The sequence below is a fragment of the Cyprinodon variegatus genome, unplaced genomic scaffold (assembly GCF_000732505.1).
Source record: "Cyprinodon variegatus isolate N-32 unplaced genomic scaffold, C_variegatus-1.0 Scaffold1350, whole genome shotgun sequence".
Lineage (NCBI taxonomy): Eukaryota > Metazoa > Chordata > Actinopteri > Cyprinodontiformes > Cyprinodontidae > Cyprinodon > Cyprinodon variegatus.
Window position 1 is genome coordinate 84,878 of NW_015151803.1, and position 17,481 is coordinate 102,358.

Below are 17,481 nucleotides of genomic sequence, written 5' to 3' on the forward strand. Positions count from 1 at the left end.
CACAGCAGCTCCACAGCAGTTACACGGCAGCTCCACGGCAGCTCCAAAGCAGCTCCACGGCAGCTCCACGGCAGCTCCAAAGCAGCTCCACGGCAGCTCCACGGCAGCTCCAAGGCAGCTCCAAAGCAGCTCCACGGCAGCTCCAAAGCAGCTCCACGGCAGCTCCACAGCAGCTCCACGGGAGCTCCACAGCAGCTCCACGGCAGCTCCAAAGCAGCTCCACGGCAGCTCCACGGCAGCTCCACAGCAGCTCCACGGCAGCTCCACAGCAGCTCCACGGGAGCTCCACAACAGCTCCACAGCAGTTCCACAGCAGTTCCACGGCAGTTCCACAGCAGTTCCACGGCAGTTCCACGGCAGTTCCACAGCAGCTCCACGGCAGCTCCAAAGCAGCTCCACGGCAGCTCCACGGCAGCTCCACAGCAGCTCCACGGCAGCTCCACAGCAGTTCCACAGCAGTTCCACGGCAGCTCCACGGCAGCTCCAAAGCAGCTCCACGGCAGCTCCACAGCAGCTCCACGGCAGCTCCACGGCAGCTCCACAGCAGCTCCACGGCAGCTCCACAGCAGCTCCACGGCAGCGCCATGTCCGTTCTGTTCTGTTTTTTGTTTTTATAAACGTTTTGTACTTTCCCACTGACTGTCTCACCTTGAATACTCGGCCCATCTGTTCATTACAAAAAAAATTAGCATTTTAATTAATGAAAATACTAAATAATAACTTTACTCTGTTTGGTAAATCACATCACAACAAAGTTTCCTCAATAGATCATAACATTCATTATCAAAGAGGAATCCTTAAAAATACTGAATAATACTAATATACTACTTAAATATATAATATTTATTAGTATAATATTATAATATAAAACTGTGTTTATCATATTAATATTTAATTACAAAATATATAAATTTGTATAAATTTTGTCCAGTTTGAGTTCAGTTTAAATAGGTTGTAATCTGAGTAAATGTAAGTAATTGTAATGTAACTGAAGGTCATTTTAGAATGTGAGTTTTAAGTGGTTGTGACGTCAGAGATTATCTTGATATTATCTTAATGTGATTAAAATGAGATCTTCTCCTATTCATTATTTCTGCAGCTGTCTAAACTATGGTCTGACCTAAGATGGCCGCCCTGTAGGCATGTCAGCCTCACTGCAGAGAGCATCTAATGAAGTGTCTCTGTATACAGAGTCAATGGAGGAAACTCTCTGTGTAAAATAGAAAACCTGCTTTCAGACATAAAAGATAATAATCTCTGAGCTTTTTGACTTTTAGACTGAAATTGTTTCATCACCATGCAAAGCATACACTTTTTACCATGTATGAGGAATGTGTGTTTATATATATATATGTGTGTTTATATGTGTGTATGTATGTGAGGAGCTTTAGCACAGCACAGTGAGAATCCTTTGAAAGGAACTGATGTTGTTTTGCCTCCTCCTATCTCTGTCGGCCTGTTTTTCTAAAAAAACAAAAAAAAAACATGTTGACCTGGATGAGCTCTGAAAGTGAGAAATGATCCAGCCGCCTGCTTCCAAATAAATTGGCTCTCATGGCATTTTAAGGGAGTCATCAAACGGGCCCCTGGGTAAGACCAATAAATAGCTCCATCAGCTTCACATCACATTTAACCACTAAAGGGACGAAGTTCTATGTCGAAGGCTTTTGGTGCAGATTTTCCATCCTTGACCCACTGGATGAAGTTTATTTTGGACGTGTGTGAGTTGTCCTCTATTGGGGGTGGGTGGGGGGGCGGGGCATGTTAAATGGGTTTTAAAGTATGCCAGTGAAACTGCCTCAGTTTTTTCATACAAAGACAGTGATGCTGGAAAACAGGATGAACCGTTTTACCCGTTCAGATACAGATGCTTTGGTTTTTACCACAGCTCTTTATTTATTTGCTCCTTTATCTCTAAATAAACCTAAATTTGTTCCCAAGTGTAAAAAAAATGTTTGATTGTAAAACCTTTATTAGAATCTTCACACACAAGTTACAACTGTTTTGTTCTCAAGACTTCACGGCCTGTGTTAAGACAGCATACTTATTCACCCACTTTATTAAGCCTTTGACCTTTGACCTACGCCCACACTTCTTACTCAGATATTGCTGCATTCCACTAACGCAATGCAATGCCCACCAGTTGTCTCTGGATCCAGAGGGGTTTTAAATATAAACCTTGTGAAGAGAGCAGATTTATTGTGAGGGGAAACTAACGTTTCCATGGAAACTAAAAAGTTGTGTCTAATTGGTAAGATGCTTCAAAGAGGTAGTGGAAAAAAAGACACAATAAAACCCTGAGTGGATGTTCTACATTCACACGTCTATCTTTCAAAAGTATTTACATAGAGGCAACATCAACCAGATCAGCCGTATTTCTACATGAAAGAGTAGAAGTGTAAAGGCAAACAGACAGACCCAGTTCACTCAGTCACTCAGAGTTCAATTCAATTCTATTCAGTCTATTTCTATAGCTCCAATTCACATCATGTCATCTCAGGTCACTTTCCAGTTCAACCAGATCATCCAGTCAGATTGATTCAAAGTTTTCTATCTAAGGAAAACCAGCTGATTGCATCGACTCTTCAGCAATCCCTCACACTAAGCATGCTTGTAGCGACAGTGGAGAGGAAAAACTCCCTTTGAACAGGAAGAAACCTCCAGCAGAACCAGGCTCAGTGTGAGCGGCCATCTGCTGAGGCCCACTGGGGTTCAAGGAGACAGAAGCAGACATAGAAAAAGAAGCATAGATACAAAAGGCAACTGTCAACCAGCTCCACAGGCGGCCCCGTCCAGGAAACACACAGCCAGGCAGACGAGCTCCGAGCCAGCTCCCATGTCAGAGGATGAAGAGAGCACATCCAGTTAGTCACAGTCAGAGAAACAGGACTACACTGGAAAACAGGCCAAGCTCCAACATCTAGAAACAAAGGTGTTGATGATATAGAGATAGCTCAGGATAACCTGAGCCACTCTAACTATAAGCTGTTCGCCCATTCATTCTGAAAAACAAAAAATAATTTAAATGTTGTCTCATATCCTTTTCTCCTCCTGTAAGAATCTGAGCTGAGTTAAATATTTTATAAGATCTTTTTTTTTTAATCCCCAGATAAAGTCTTTAGTGACTTTAATCTTTATAAGCGTGACGTTTTTTATGACAAAAGCTGTTTTTTATGTTTTTTATTTCTTTCTGAATGAACCGGGCGTGATTACTAAATAAATAATCAGAAATTAAATAAACTTTCTGACTGCAACTTTCTTTAAAATCATTTGGCTTTTATGCCTCCGATTTAATTTCAGTAAAATCCCAAATAGAAGAAAATCTACAATCTCTGGCAGCCGCTTCATTCTGGAAGAGCAATAAAAATGAGATTAAACACCTTTATTAACTATTTATTTGTCGGGGAAAAGGCAGCTGATATTCAGTGAAACTGTGAAACCAAATCTATAGAAGTGAGTTAATCTTTATATTAAAGAAATGTACCAAAATTTAACTTTGTTCTTTGAAGAATAGCAGCAGAGCTGAAAGTGGGAAAAGGGATTAATTCCAATAATCCACATCAAGGCTTATTGCATTTTTATTTTACATGCAATGATTCAATTAATAATCTGATTAATTTAGCGTCTGGCTCATAGAAAAACACAGATTTTGATCATTGGATTTCTGGAACTTAGTAAAACTGATTCGTCTTGTTTTATCTCCATATTTCGCTACATCAATTCTGGTTGATAAATTGTCTAATAAAGTGCTTTTTTTCACATTAAATAAAATTCTTCTCTCTCTCAATAAAGCAATGCTGCTATATTTAAAACATGGAAAATAGAAGCAGTGAATTTTATTTTTATTAAGCTTCATATTGTCATAATGGGTGAAGGACTCTAGCCCATATGCAGAACCACTCGGAGACTGGGTAAAGTTTAAAGGTTTATTTAAAGGACTGTAAAGTAATAAAACAAGTCCAGGGTTAGGGAAACTGATCAGGATTTGGTTCCCCGCTGGTCTGGGGATGAGCAGAGCTGCAGAGAGGTTGGCAGGCCGAGGGCTGAGGGCTAGCAGAGCTGAGTGCTGACAGGAGGTGAACTAACAGCTAGGCTGAGACAGTCTGAGTGCTGGCGGGCAGATTCCAGGCTTGGCTCTCTCTCTCTTCCTCTCTCTTGAGGACCTGGCTGAGGTGGGCGACCTTGAGGGTCCAGAGGCTGTCGGCAGGCTGAGGGCTTGGCGGAGGCAGAGCTTGGTTGAGTGTTTACAGATTCCAGGTTTGGGTTTTCCTTCTAAATTCTTCAGAGAGCGGGCAGGCAGGTCCTTGGCAGGAAAAATTCTCCAGGGTTCTTCAGAGATCAGGCGGGCAGATTTCCAACAGAGAAACTCTTCAGAGTTTTCAGGTTTTCAGGCAGGTTCAACCATAACTGGCAAACACTCTGGCGCTGGAGTGTAGCTCTCCGCCTCCTTAAGTAGGGACCTCTTGATGAGCAGATGGAAAACAGGTGTTGCAGGTGAGCACCAGCCCTCAGGAAGGGATCTTTGGCGCCCTCTGGTGGGCAAGCCTCCGGATCCCAACACATATTTTCCTAATCTATGACTCATATTGATAATTGTCTCCTGCTTTCAACCCCGACCATAAAGTAAATGCTTTGCTTTTCCAAACCATTCAAAATACAACAAACTTCAAATTATGAAAAGACAGGAGATAAATTATCTCATTTAAGTAGAATCTTGTTATCGACACTAAAACCTGCAGCCAAAATGCAACATCTTAATGAAAAATGAAAATAGCGGCACTGTTTGCTAATAATCAACCTATTTGTTTAAATTTGTCCCAGTGGGACCAAGACCAATAGATACCATGAATTTAATCTTAAAGAAAATAATGTTCCAATAGAATAATAAGAAGTTCTAATCTACTTTAGCATTGAGACTTTTAATGCATACTGTATGTTTAAAAGTTAGTTAAAAAATGGAATTACTAAATTGAAAGTTAGAACTCTGCATCATTAATCTGCTGAGCAGAGAAAATAATGAACATTCAAACGTTAAACATTAAAACTATATAATGTACAGTTAAAAAGTTATGATCTGGAATCTGTTTTCTTCGTCATATTTTTAGCAGTCAAAAAATGTCTTTGCATGTATAACTTCAATGTTTTAAATACATTAGACACATATATATATATTTGATTTAAAGCTATTTTAAGAACTTCTCTCAAAGTGAGTTTATGAATGTCCCTGATAAATCATTGCTGTGAGCTTTAAGGGTTGGTCTGAGTTGGTTAAAGTTTTAAATATCTGCTCTACATCTCCGCTCCCGGGGGAAAACAATAGCACTTATAAATAGGCACATAATCAGAGCTCTCTCTGTTTCTCTCCCACACACAGGCAGGCATCAGCAGAGATACACCATCAGACAGGAGGGGAAGATGGAGCAACAGGACGCAGCTCTGGATGAAGACATGTCTAAGTTTACTCTCCAGCCTTCTGGGTGAACAATCCTACAAAACATGTTTGACTGTTAAAGACAAAGAAGGAAGAGAGGAAGGAGGAAAGCAGCCATAGAAAACCTACGACTGTTCATGCAGAAACCCAGTTGGTTTTCCTGTGATTTTGGCTTTAACAACCCAAATGGTGAGTGTTTATAGCTTTATTTATATAAATATATATATATATATATATATATATATATATATATATATATATATATATATATATATATGTATATGTGGAGCTTGATGCTCCTGATGGAGAGGCTGAAAGGTCTCCACCTCTTTGAAACAAACTAAATCTGAAAGTTTTGTACTGAAGTTGGCATGTTGCATTCTACCCTGATTTCTGTTCTATTCAGAGTAAAAAAAAGAAAGTATTACTTTAACTGAAATGAAGGTTTGCAGAGAGTTAACAGATGTATCACCTAATCCTTCTTCCTGCAGCACTTAGCAGTAGCAATCCTCAGCACAGTCAATTGTTCCTGCGGGGTGATAATTGATTTTCAGCACCGGACAGCTCCCCTAGTCAGAATGAGGCGAAGCACGTCACGGCAAACAGCCTCGTTAAAAACCTCAGCCTGCATGAACCCATCAACCTGGATTCAGGACTTTCTCCTGCTGGGGTCTGAAGTTAATATCTTATTTTTAAAGGTTTATTTTTAATGAAATATAACAGTGAAACAGCTTAAATCATATAAAATGGGTGAAAATCTTAATTACGTTTAGTAATCTGACTATTTAAAAGTATTTATAACCATGATGTAAACTAACCACATGCATCTTATTTAAACTGTGAGCATGTTAAGGGTTCCTTAATGCTGAATGTATCATATTTGATGTTTTTGGAGACCAATACATCATCAGTGGGACATTTTTGGTTTGGAAAACCCTGACTTATACAATCAGAAATATTTAGACAGAAAATATCTAACAAAATGAATGGAAATATCTTATTAATCACGAAAGATTTCTATTTCAATTTATTTAAGAATTGATGGTTCTTTATCTTCATTTGTCAGAATGTTCAATATCTAGTTTATAAAAAATATAATTTTCTCAAAGTTATAATATTAGGCCATAAGGGACTCATTGGAAATTAGTTGAATTTTGTAGTTGATGAACAAATCCCCTAATTATTAAAAGCAAAATAAAAATAAAAAGTCAAAATAAGCCACATTATATAATCCCGTTCTATAACAGCTGAACTAATTCGGAAGATGATAAATTTTAAACTCATAAAATAAAAGAGTTTTCTTTGGACAAACCATAACTGTCCTGATAGATAATCGTAGGCGTTTATTTAACATGACTGCAGTCCTGCTAGAGCTGAACCAGGAACAGCAGGAGGCCAGAATAACTACTCAGATATGAAGGAACATCTTTCACCAAATGGGAGAAATTCTCTTCAATTTAAAAGAAATCCTGTTTTTCTTTAGCAAGAGAATTAAGTTTGTTGAGTTTGTTTTTTAAACGTTTGGGATTCAAATCTAAAACAACGTCTTTCTGTCTTTCTTTTATCTTTCTTTCTCTAAGAAGTAGAAAGTCTGTATTATTTATTTTCCTTCATAATTATTCACACCAGTCAATAACTGAATAAATGTTTTTTCAATAACATCTCAATGCAATCTATTAAATGTGAATTATTGATGTTGTAAACTAATAAATGATTAGCCTTACTGTTCCCTACATTAATGTTGCATCTCCATCATCGAGGTCAGAGGATGACACACAGTAGAGTAAAATTCACACCATATATCAGGCGCTGTTGCTGAGCAATATTGATATTTGAAATTGTTTTCTGATAGATTGTTAGAAAGGAATGGGATATGGCCCCCCTCCCCCCACCCCATATTTAATTAAAGACTCTGATCTTTTTAGAGAGCAAAAAGCTTCCTGGTCCTTTAATTTCTGGTAAATCTCATATTTTTTAGCTTCTGACTGGGAAATAATGATGCTTACTACAATGTGACCCTCTTCTTGAGGGGGCCTTTAAAACACCTGGTCTATTTTAATACACTATCCCTGTTTTTACTGGATTTTATGAGTTGTAGCTAGATTATGTTAACTGCTTTACACAATAAAACATCATTACTGATTCACAATGAACAAAACAAGCCAGTAAGTGAACTAGAGAAGACATGTTCCCATGGAGACTGCCTTATACAGTAATTAAGATCATTATTACTTACCGCTACTCTCTTCCAGGACTTCTGTCAGCTGGGAAATGGCTGAGCACACACTTGAAGAAAAGTGAGGCAGATTTACTTTGATTAGAAGGACTCAGTGGTCATTTTATCAACAAAAGCAGCAGAACGAAAGAATCAAAATTATTTAAGGCTAAATTATTGAATGATGAGCTGAATAAATGTAGGATCTGTTCCTCCAGGATTTAATAGCATCTGGGATTATGATTAAATGGAAAAATTTGGAGAGCTTGAAAACCGTTGAATAAACAACAACATGTTTGTGAAACGAGCGAGGAGGCCAAGAAACATCCAGACCTTTATGATGAACAAAAGCTTCTGGCTCCTCAGAGACCAGAAATGTTTAACTGAGGCCTTTTCTTTGCTTTTTTATGTTGCCTTGAGGACCAAGAGTAAAATTTAAGTCAATTCAGTTTATTTCCAGATCAGTTTAGATGAAAATCAACCAGATCTTCCAGTCAGGTTGATTTATAGCTTCTATCTAAGGAAAACCAGCTGATTGCATCGACTCATTGACTCTTCAGCAATCCCTCACATTAAGCATGCTTGTAGCGACAGTGGAGAGGAAAAACTTGAACAAAAAGAGAGCTCCAGCAGAACCAGGCTCAGGGTGAGCGGTGTGGAGTAAAAAACATTGAGGTACGTCTGTTCTTAGCCTCCCAGGCTCCAAACGAAGGTCATGAGAGATAAGAATGAGTCACTCAGCCTCCTTCATGGCCTGAAGGGGAGGACTGCTGTTATTAGGAGATCCATCTGACCACTGAGCCAGCTCCCATGTCAGAGGATGAAGAGAGCACATCCAGTTAGTCACAGTCAGAGAAACAGGACTACACTGGAAAACAGGCCAAGCTCCAACATCTAGAAACAAAGGTGTTGATGGCAGCAGCACAGCTGGAATGATAAAGTCTGACATGGGAGCTGGCTCGGAGCTCGTCTGCCTGGCTGTGTGTTTCCTGGACGGGGCCGCCTGTGGAGCTGGTTGACAGTTGCCTTTTGTATCTATGCTTCTTTTTCTATGTCTGCTTCTGTCTCCTTGAACCCCAGTGGGCCTCAGCAGATGGCCGCTCACACTGAGCCTGGTTCTGCTGGAGGTTTCTTCCTGTTCAAAGAGAGTTTTTCCTCTCCACTGTCGCTACAAGCATGCTTAGTGTGAGGGATTGCTGAAGAGTCAATGAGTCGATGCAATCAGCTGGTTTTCCTTAGATAGAAAACTTTGAATCAATCTGACTGGATGATCTGGTGAACTGGAAAGTGACCTGAGATGACATGATGTGAATTGGAGCTATAGAAATAAACCGAATAGAATTGAATTGAAATTGAATTGATTATCATAAATCAAGTCATTGACCAGCTGACTCTTTGTTATTTTAATTTTAATTAGATTATCATGATTTACTCCTTTGGGAATCTTTGCTATTTTATTCCATTTTGTCTGGATGGAGTAATGAGTAACAGTAGAGAAGCTGCAGAGAGGTCTGTTAAACTACTTCCAAATAGAAAATAACATTAAAGCAAGAAGTTTCACTTTAACAGAAACAATCTGTGTAACTTTTTAAAGTTTATTTCAACTCACAAAGATTCACAAAGAGAAAAGCAGCAATTAGAGAGTTTTATTGAGGTGAAGAAATGAAAAGGTTTTTATCACTCAGACTCCTGCAGAAAACATTGGTGCTGAAAGCAGCTGTTTAATGTTAGAGGTCAGCTCTGACTTATAGGCGGCAGATAAATTTAATAAGTTAACGAAGCCAATGACAAGTTAAACTAAAGTAGATCAGGTCTTCATTTGTTAAATATTCTAAACAGGCTGAGACTGAATCAGCCTCAGGTCAGTGTCCTAAACCAACCCTTCACATAATTCATCATTTTCAGTTCCTTCCAGAAGTCTTTCTGTTTCAGGTGAAGCTGTTGCTGGACTGAAAGGTCAGGAAGTTACGTCCAAACAGGTGCATCAGGGGGTCCTACGCTGAAGCACCCGTTAATGTGAAAAGGACGAACACCATCATCCAACAGAACCTAGAATAGTCCAGTCAGAGCTGTTAGCACAGTAGAGCCACCAACCCCAGCAGGATCCCATGGTTATAGAAAACAAAGAACAGATATTTTCTAGACCTTATGAAGAAAAACTGTCTCCCTAAACTGTGTGTTTGATTTCCAATAATCGGATCTGTATCATGCCAGATGATGACTCCTCCATAGTGTCCAGAGCTTAGAGGGATAAAATGGTCTAACTTCTCTCCGTACAAAAGAATCGGTTGATAAAGTGGCACCAAACAAGCAGGAATAGTTTCCTGTTTGAATGATTTTACGTCTGGCTGGAGGATCTTCCATGTTTTCTGTCAGCTAACGCTGTGATTGGTTGCTGAGAAAATCCTTCTGCTCTCTATGCATTCATGGTCAAAGATCATCCTCCCAGCCGACCAATCAGAAGCCAGTTTATAACGTCAGCTCTGGAAGCGTCACTTACACTCAGCAAATATGAAGGAAAAGAAAATCCCATCAAGCTTGGAGTAATTTGTGTGCAGAGGGTTTTGTCTTTATTAGTAAAACATCAGTTCTGTTGAAACGTTGCTTTTAAGCTGCAGCTCGCTGGATTTATTGTTTGTTTTTCTGAAAGCATCCATCATTATTTTGTTTAATGCTGTTTAGTTATTTTAACCATAAACCACTGATGACCTTTCTCATCACATACGATTGGCCCTCTGGTGCTTATGCAACCCAATGCTTTCTGGTTCCTCTTGCTGACATAACCTTGAAATGGGGCCAAAGAGCAGATCAATTGTTCCTCTAACAGTGGATTACCACTGATTCCGCTCTTTTTCAAACCTTCCCCTGCCTGTCTGGTTTTCCACCCGTGGTTGCTCTGAAGCGGCCTAGGGCTAATCACTGGCTAAGAATGCAATCAATAGGCTTTCATTACGCAGATCTGTTGCGTCTGCTCCGTGCATTAGGCAGTGCTGACACCTCTCGCACATTGACCATGAGACTCACGCAACCGGCCTGTTTCACACGTTCTTCAACCATACAGCAACTTTCACACTTGGTTGAAAAACAATTTCACATCTGATAACATCACCTTCTAAAAAGAGGACAGAGGCAATAGACTGGGAGAGAGATGTGAGGAAACTCCTTACTTTATGCACTATGACTTGACTTATTTTACACCAAGCAGTGAAAATGTCAACTGTGACTCTGGAGGAGCTGTAGAGACCTACAGGTGTGGTGAGAAGATTTTTATATCACCTCCTCCCCTCCACCGACCCCCTTCCATAAACCAGACAGATGTAAATAAACTGTTGAGAAGGCAGAAGCCTTGAAAGCTGCAGGACCAGATTCCGTCTCTCCATCCAGCTCTATGCTGATCAGCTGTCTCCAACGTTCGCATACATTTTGAACACCTAACTGGTCACATGCCACGCACCATCCTGCCTCAGATCCTCCACTGTTATCCCTGTTCCCAGGAAGACAAGGTTCACATGACCTAATGGACCCGTCACCCTGACCTCAGTGGCTATGAAGTCCTTTGAGCACCTTGTGCTCTCACGCCTAAAAGAGATAACTGACCCCCTCCTGGACCCCCTACAGTTTGTCTACAGAGCCAACAGGTCTGCAGGCAACGCTTTCAATTCGGCCCTTCACTCCATCCTCCAGCACCTGTGAATTGCAGCTCTGCCTTCAATCCAATCATCCCAGCTCTGCTCCAGGAGAAGCTCTCCCAGCTGAAGGTGTCTGACTCCACCTGAAGGTGGATTACAGACTTCCTGTCTGACAGGAAGCAGCAGGTGAAGCTGGGAAACGATGTCTCCTCCTCCCAGCTCCTCAGGGCTGTTCTTTCTCCTCTGCTCGTCTCCCTGAACACCCGCAGCTGCTCCTCTAGTCATCAGTCGTTGAAGCGTCTGAAGTTCATGGACGCCGCCGCTCTCATGGGACGTATCTCTGATGGAGACGCCTACAGGTGGAGGTTGACCATCTGGTGACCTGGTGGAGGTAGAACAACCTGGATCTGAAAGCAGTGGAGATGGTTGAGGGCTTCAGAAAGAACTCAGCCCCAGCTATGTCCATCACTCTCTGGGACTCCACTGTGGAGTCTTTCTTCTTCCTGGGAACGATCATCTCACAGGACCTAAAGTAGGAGCTGAACATCAACTCCTTCACCAAGAAAGACCAGCAGAGGATGAACTGCAGCAGCTGGAGGACAACGATGGTGCTCTTCTACTCCTCCATCCTCCTCACCTCCTCCACATCTTCCATCTCTCCAGGATCTGTAAGCCTCCAGGACTCTGAGGTCTGAAGGCAGATTGAAGCTCATCATTTACACCCCAACCACAATCTATTTCAGTCCCTTCCCTCTGGCAGGAGGCTGCGCTCCATCAGGACCAAAACCTACGATCTTCCCATCTGCTACCAGCCTGGGGCCCCCGGTCACTCTGACACTGCCTCTCTCTCCTCTGTTCAGGACCTACAAGCTACACCAACATGTCTATTGTGTATATAGTATATTTCTATATACTATATTATGTCTTTATATTGTGTATAACTATTAATTCTATATATATATAATTTGTCTGCATCATCAACATCAAGTCAAACTCCTTGTAAGTTCAAACCTACTTGGCAATAAATCTGATTCAGATTCTGACAAAATATGTTTATGTATGCCTTGCAATGCACTCGCGGACCACTAGGGGTACGAGTAACCCCGGGTGGGAATCACTGATCTACTCCATTAGTTTTCATAACAAGCTTCTGGTTTTGTGAGGCTTGTTTCTCTCAGTAGAGAATTGGAGGGGAAAACTTTACTTTATAATTACATTTCATATACCTATATATATATCATATTATCATATACTTATTTATTTATTTATATATATATCATATTCTATAGATTCTAAGGAAACATATTCTATAGAGGAACAGGCCGACGGGTTCATAAGAGCAACGCTGCAACCCTTTTTCTTTCGCCTTTGATTCTGACTGTTTTTCTTCATTTCCTTGTTGGATAAATAATTCATAAAACACAGTAATAAAACACAGTCTTCATCTTATCTTTCCACAGGAAATGTTTGATGACAAAAGATGCCTGATCAGCACCGTACGACAGGCCTGAGCTCCTACATCCTCCTCGTCCNATATATCATATTCTATAGATTCTAAGGAAACATATTCTATAGAGGAACAGGCCGACGGGTTCATAAGAGCAACGCTGCAACCCTTTTTCTTTCGCTAACAGCATCAACGTAAGCCTTTGATTCTGCCTGTTTTTCTTCATTTCCTTGTTGGATAAATAATTCATAAAACACAGTAATGTGTTATTATGCAGAGTTATTACAACAGGGCTGAACCAAGGACTGTGTTGTGCGGATCATACCATCTCATTAACATTTTGTTTCTCTGCAGGTTCAATACTTTCTCACCTGTCACAAGATTTACAATTAAACCACAATCTGTCTTTGCATTTAGTTATCACAGTATGAATTTTCTTTAGTACTATTCCTTTATTCATGTTTAGAGTCCATGTTTCTGATTATTCAGTAAAACACGGTCTTCATCTTATCTTTCCACAGGAAATGTTTGAAGACAAAAGATGCCTGATCAGCACCGTACGACAGGCCTGAGCTCCTACATCCTCCTCGTCCAGTAACAGTACGTTAATGGTTGCAACTGGCTGCCCCAGCCTCCATTACTGCCCTCGCAGACACAGCCTGATGATCAGCGGTGCCATGGGAGCGGTGAGGGTCAACAGGTGTGTTCACTTTAAATCAGACCATAAAACCTGAAACAAACACAGTTATTGTTTGGGGTTTTGGAGTTAAAGGACAGTATGTGTCTTCTTTTTTTTTATACATTGTGGGGCCCATTTTCAGGGAAAATAGCATGTTGTGAGGACCGGCTGCTCCATGTGGGCCCCGATGCCTGGACCCCACCAGGGGAAATGTGGTTTTTGGGTCAGGGGTAACTTAGAACTAAGGTGTGAATTAAGTTTAGGGTTAGGCTAACGGTTAGACTGTAGAAATCTATGGAAGTCAATGGAAAGGCCCCGCAAAGAAAGAGAGATGGGCCTTGGGGGGTGTTGTTGGTGCTGGAGGGGCCCCTGAGCTCCTTTAGCTGCTCATAAACAGCAGGCGGATGCATTGATATCCTGCAAAGCAGAGAGTTTAAAACCCAAGCTGGTATGGGGTAGTGGGAGGTCAGGCGCAGCATTGACGTCAGCAATGTGCATCAGATTTGATTTCACATTTACTCTGAAATGCTGCGGCTCACAGGTTGCATGAGCAGGGATTCAGATCCGATGTAAAGGTCATAGGTCAGCAGGGGCAGGGGTTATTCAGAGCTGGGCTAATTTCTACCCCAGTCGCTGCATCTGACTGCACCTCTGCATGGTTAATGATCAGCTCACTTAACACCTATGATTCTAACAGGCAACCAAAATATCCTTTAGATTTTAATTATCTCACAATGATTTATGTTTCTTAGAGCGAGGAAACACTTTACCAGTCCTGCACATTAACACTGATCTTAATCTCTTTCAAATGTGTCAGATTTCATCTCAAGGCACTTTACAGTTCATCTGATGTCAGTTTTAAGAAAATATAAGAAGAGTGTAGTCCTGTTTCTCTGACTGTGACTAACTGGATGTGCTCTCTTCATCCTCTGACATGGGAGCTGGCTCGGAGCTCGTCTGCCTGGCTGTGTGTTTCCTGGACGGGGCCGCCTGTGGAGCTGGTTGACAGTCGCCTTTTCTATCTATGCTTCTTTTTCTATGTCTGCTTCTGTCTCCTTGAACCCCAGTGGGCCTCAGCAGATGGCCGCTCACACTGAGCCTGGTTCTGCTGGAGGTTTCTTCCTGTTCAAAGGGAGTTTTTCCTCTCCACTGTCGCTACAAGCATGCTTAGTGTGAGGGATTGCTGAAGAGTCAATGAGTCGATGCAATGAAATCAGCTGGTTTTCCTTAGATAGAAAACTTTGAATCAATCTGACTGGATGATCTGGTGAACTGTAAAGTGCCTTGAGATGACATTATGTGAATTGGAGCTATAGAAATAAAATAAATAGAATTGAATAGAATAGAATTGAAGAGCTGCAGAGTTAGGAAATCCCTAGAAAGAGTTAACATCATGGCTTAGAAGCTGATAACTTAGCAATTAACTTAAAAATGAAAATATTTATAATCATCTAAAAATATTATGCAATCAAGCCTAATATATTGTCTGATAATCTCATTATGAATTAAGTAATAATAAGATTTCTCTTTCTTGCGTTAATTTCTGAGAAACTGATATGGAGAAATATCAGATTATATGTTTCTGTTATATATTTGTCACGACTCAAAACAGAAAGTCTCAGTATTCAGGCAAAGCAGATTGTGGGATTATTCAAAAAGCGTTTATTTAAAATGAGCAGTCTGCGGATCTGCAGTAGCAGCAGTTAGATTTGATTATCTCGTTTGATTTGCAATTAAGGCAGGAAACTCTGGAGAAACAGAGGGCGAAGTAAGGAGGAAGATCCAGGTTCAGTCCACAAGTAGAATCCAACAAGAAGCCAAAGACAGGTCAGGCAAACAGAACAGGCAGCCTCAAAGGTCCAAAGACAGAAACGGGTCAGGATCAGGCAACCACAACACAAACTGGTAAAGCTAGAATAATTCTCACACCCAAGAATGAAACGAACCATTAAGCCAGTGATCAGCGCCAAGAAAATATTCATATCACTATGATGTTACCTGGTCATTTTAGTCACTGTTTTTCCTCTTCTTTCCTTCATCCTTCAGATACAGCATTGTTTCCACTGATGAAGATGCCTTAAAGATATCCAGCTTGGGTCTCCACAATGGCCACAGTCCTCTGACTCAGCAGAACCTATCAGGGGCGTGCATTCGGGGTGAGGACGGAGGGGGAGAGTATTTAGGAGGTGAAGAAGCTCATGGGGCTTTGCCTTTGAGGATGACCAACGAGCCAATCATCCACAGCAGCTGTCGCTCCTCACCTTTGTGTCGTCTGGACCTTGATCTCAGCACCGGACGGCTGCGCAGCCGCTTCGTCAAGAAGAATGGCCAATGCAACGTGGTTTTCAACAACATGGAGGGTAAACCACGAAGATACCTGGCAGATATTTTCACCACTTGTGTAGACATACGCTGGCGTTACTTGCTGCTTATCTTTACCGCCACCTTCCTTCTGTCCTGGCTGCTGTTTGCTTTCATTTTCTGGGGAGTGGCTCTTGTTCATGGAGACTTTGAGCTGCAGCTCCCTGTAGCAGATGAGAATCCTAGAAGTAATCCAGAGGAGGCCAAAGATAAAAGGCGTCCATGCATTCTCCACATCCAGGGGTTCATTGGGGCTTTCCTCTTCTCAATAGAGACCCAGACCACTATTGGATATGGCTTCCGTTGCGTCACCGAGGAATGCCCGATTGCTGTTGTGACAGTAGTAGTGCAGTCCATTGTTGGCTGTATAATTGACTCTTTCATGATCGGCACCATCATGGCAAAGATGGTTCGCCCTAAAAAGAGGGCGCAGACCTTGCTGTTCTCTCATAACGCCGTCATCGCTCTGCGAGATGGTAAGCTGTGCCTCATGTGGCGCCTGGGGAACATGCGTAAGAGCCACATTGTTGAAGCCCATGTGCGTGCTCAGCTCATCAAAGCGCATGTGACGGCGGAGGGTGAGTACCTTCCCTTGGAGCAGACAGACATCGACGTCGGCTATGACGACGGACTAGATCGGCTGTTTCTGGTGTCCCCGCTGGTTGTGGTCCATGAAATCAACAAAAACAGTCCTCTGTATAACCTGAGCCGCTGCGACCTGCAGAAGGAGGACTTTGAGATTGTGGTCATTTTGGAGGGGATGGTGGAGGCGACAGCCATGACTACACAGGCCAGAAGCTCCTACTTGGCCAGGGAGATACTTTGGGGTCACCGCTTTGAGCCAGTGGTGTTTGAAAAGGGTGACCGCTACCATGTGGACTATTCTCGCTTCCATAAGACTTACGAAGTGCCATCTACACCTCACTGTAGTGCCAGAGAACTGAGCCAGAGGAAGGGCCACAGTGGTCACTTGTCCTCCTCCAGTTCAAGCTTCTCCCGATCTCCGTCACTTTTCGCTCCGAGAGCAGCAAGACGTTTGCAGGGATCTCACTCTCCCAGTGCTTTCTGCTATGAGAATGAAGTAGCTCTGTGCTGCGGAGACGACGCAGATGATGAGGAAGCAGATAAGGACATGGACAGCCTCAAAGCAGGAAGTAAAAGGGAGATCAAAATTAGAGATGACATTCACTTGGATTTCAAAGGGGCATTTGTGAAAGAGCAAACAGTGGAGATGCTGTGTGTTCTGGACTCAGAAAACCAGATCAGCCTGGATAGACTCCAGCCGACTCTTCCTTTATACATCAGCAGAGAATCGGGAGTTTAACCACAATTTCTGCCTTTTTTGTTATTGTCTGATTCAACCAAAGTATTGAACTGATTGAAATTCAAGATATAAGATGCATGATGTGAGAAAGCGTTGTATTTTTCTAGACCTGGAATAAGTTTTGGCTCTATATAACATTTACCAATTTCATTTATAAAATACATGTAGATGCCAGTCAGTGCTCCTTTACTTCTAATTGTGGTGACCAAGTATTTATTTCCACAAATGTAAATGTATTTCCTGATCCGTTCAGTATTATTTGTGCTTGATCTGTTTCACAAACCGAATATTTTTCTTGTCAATTTGCATTTTTTGTTGTTGTAAATATTTGCTTTTATTAATTTATCTCAGATCTTTTCAGATCTTAGGGCAGAATTTTAACTTATTATTTGCTA

General features: G+C 41.5%; 1 protein-coding gene across 1 annotated transcript; it reads left to right on the top strand.

Moving 5' to 3' along the window:
- Nucleotides 1-5,509: 5,509 nt before the first annotated feature.
- Nucleotides 5,510-17,192, top strand: LOC107102973 (ATP-sensitive inward rectifier potassium channel 12-like). Its single transcript, XM_015402458.1, has 3 exons — nt 5,510-5,620; nt 13,244-13,422; nt 15,448-17,192. The coding sequence occupies exons 2-3, from the start codon at nt 13,331-13,333 to the stop codon at nt 17,084-17,086; spliced, it is 1,731 nt and encodes a 576-aa protein (XP_015257944.1). The 5' UTR covers nt 5,510-5,620; nt 13,244-13,330; the 3' UTR covers nt 17,087-17,192.
- The last annotated feature ends 289 nt before the right edge of the window (nt 17,193-17,481 follow it).

What these genes read in the sequence shown, in the direction of transcription:
- LOC107102973 (XM_015402458.1), top strand. Translation starts at nt 13,331, where the DNA reads ATGGTTGCAACTGGCTGCCCCAGCCTCCATTACTGCCCTCGCAGACAC. An exon ending in GGAGCGGTGAGGGTCAACAG is followed by an intron (nt 13,423 to 15,447) that starts GTGTGTTCACTT and finishes TTCATCCTTCAG; the next exon opens with ATACAGCATTGTTTCCACTG.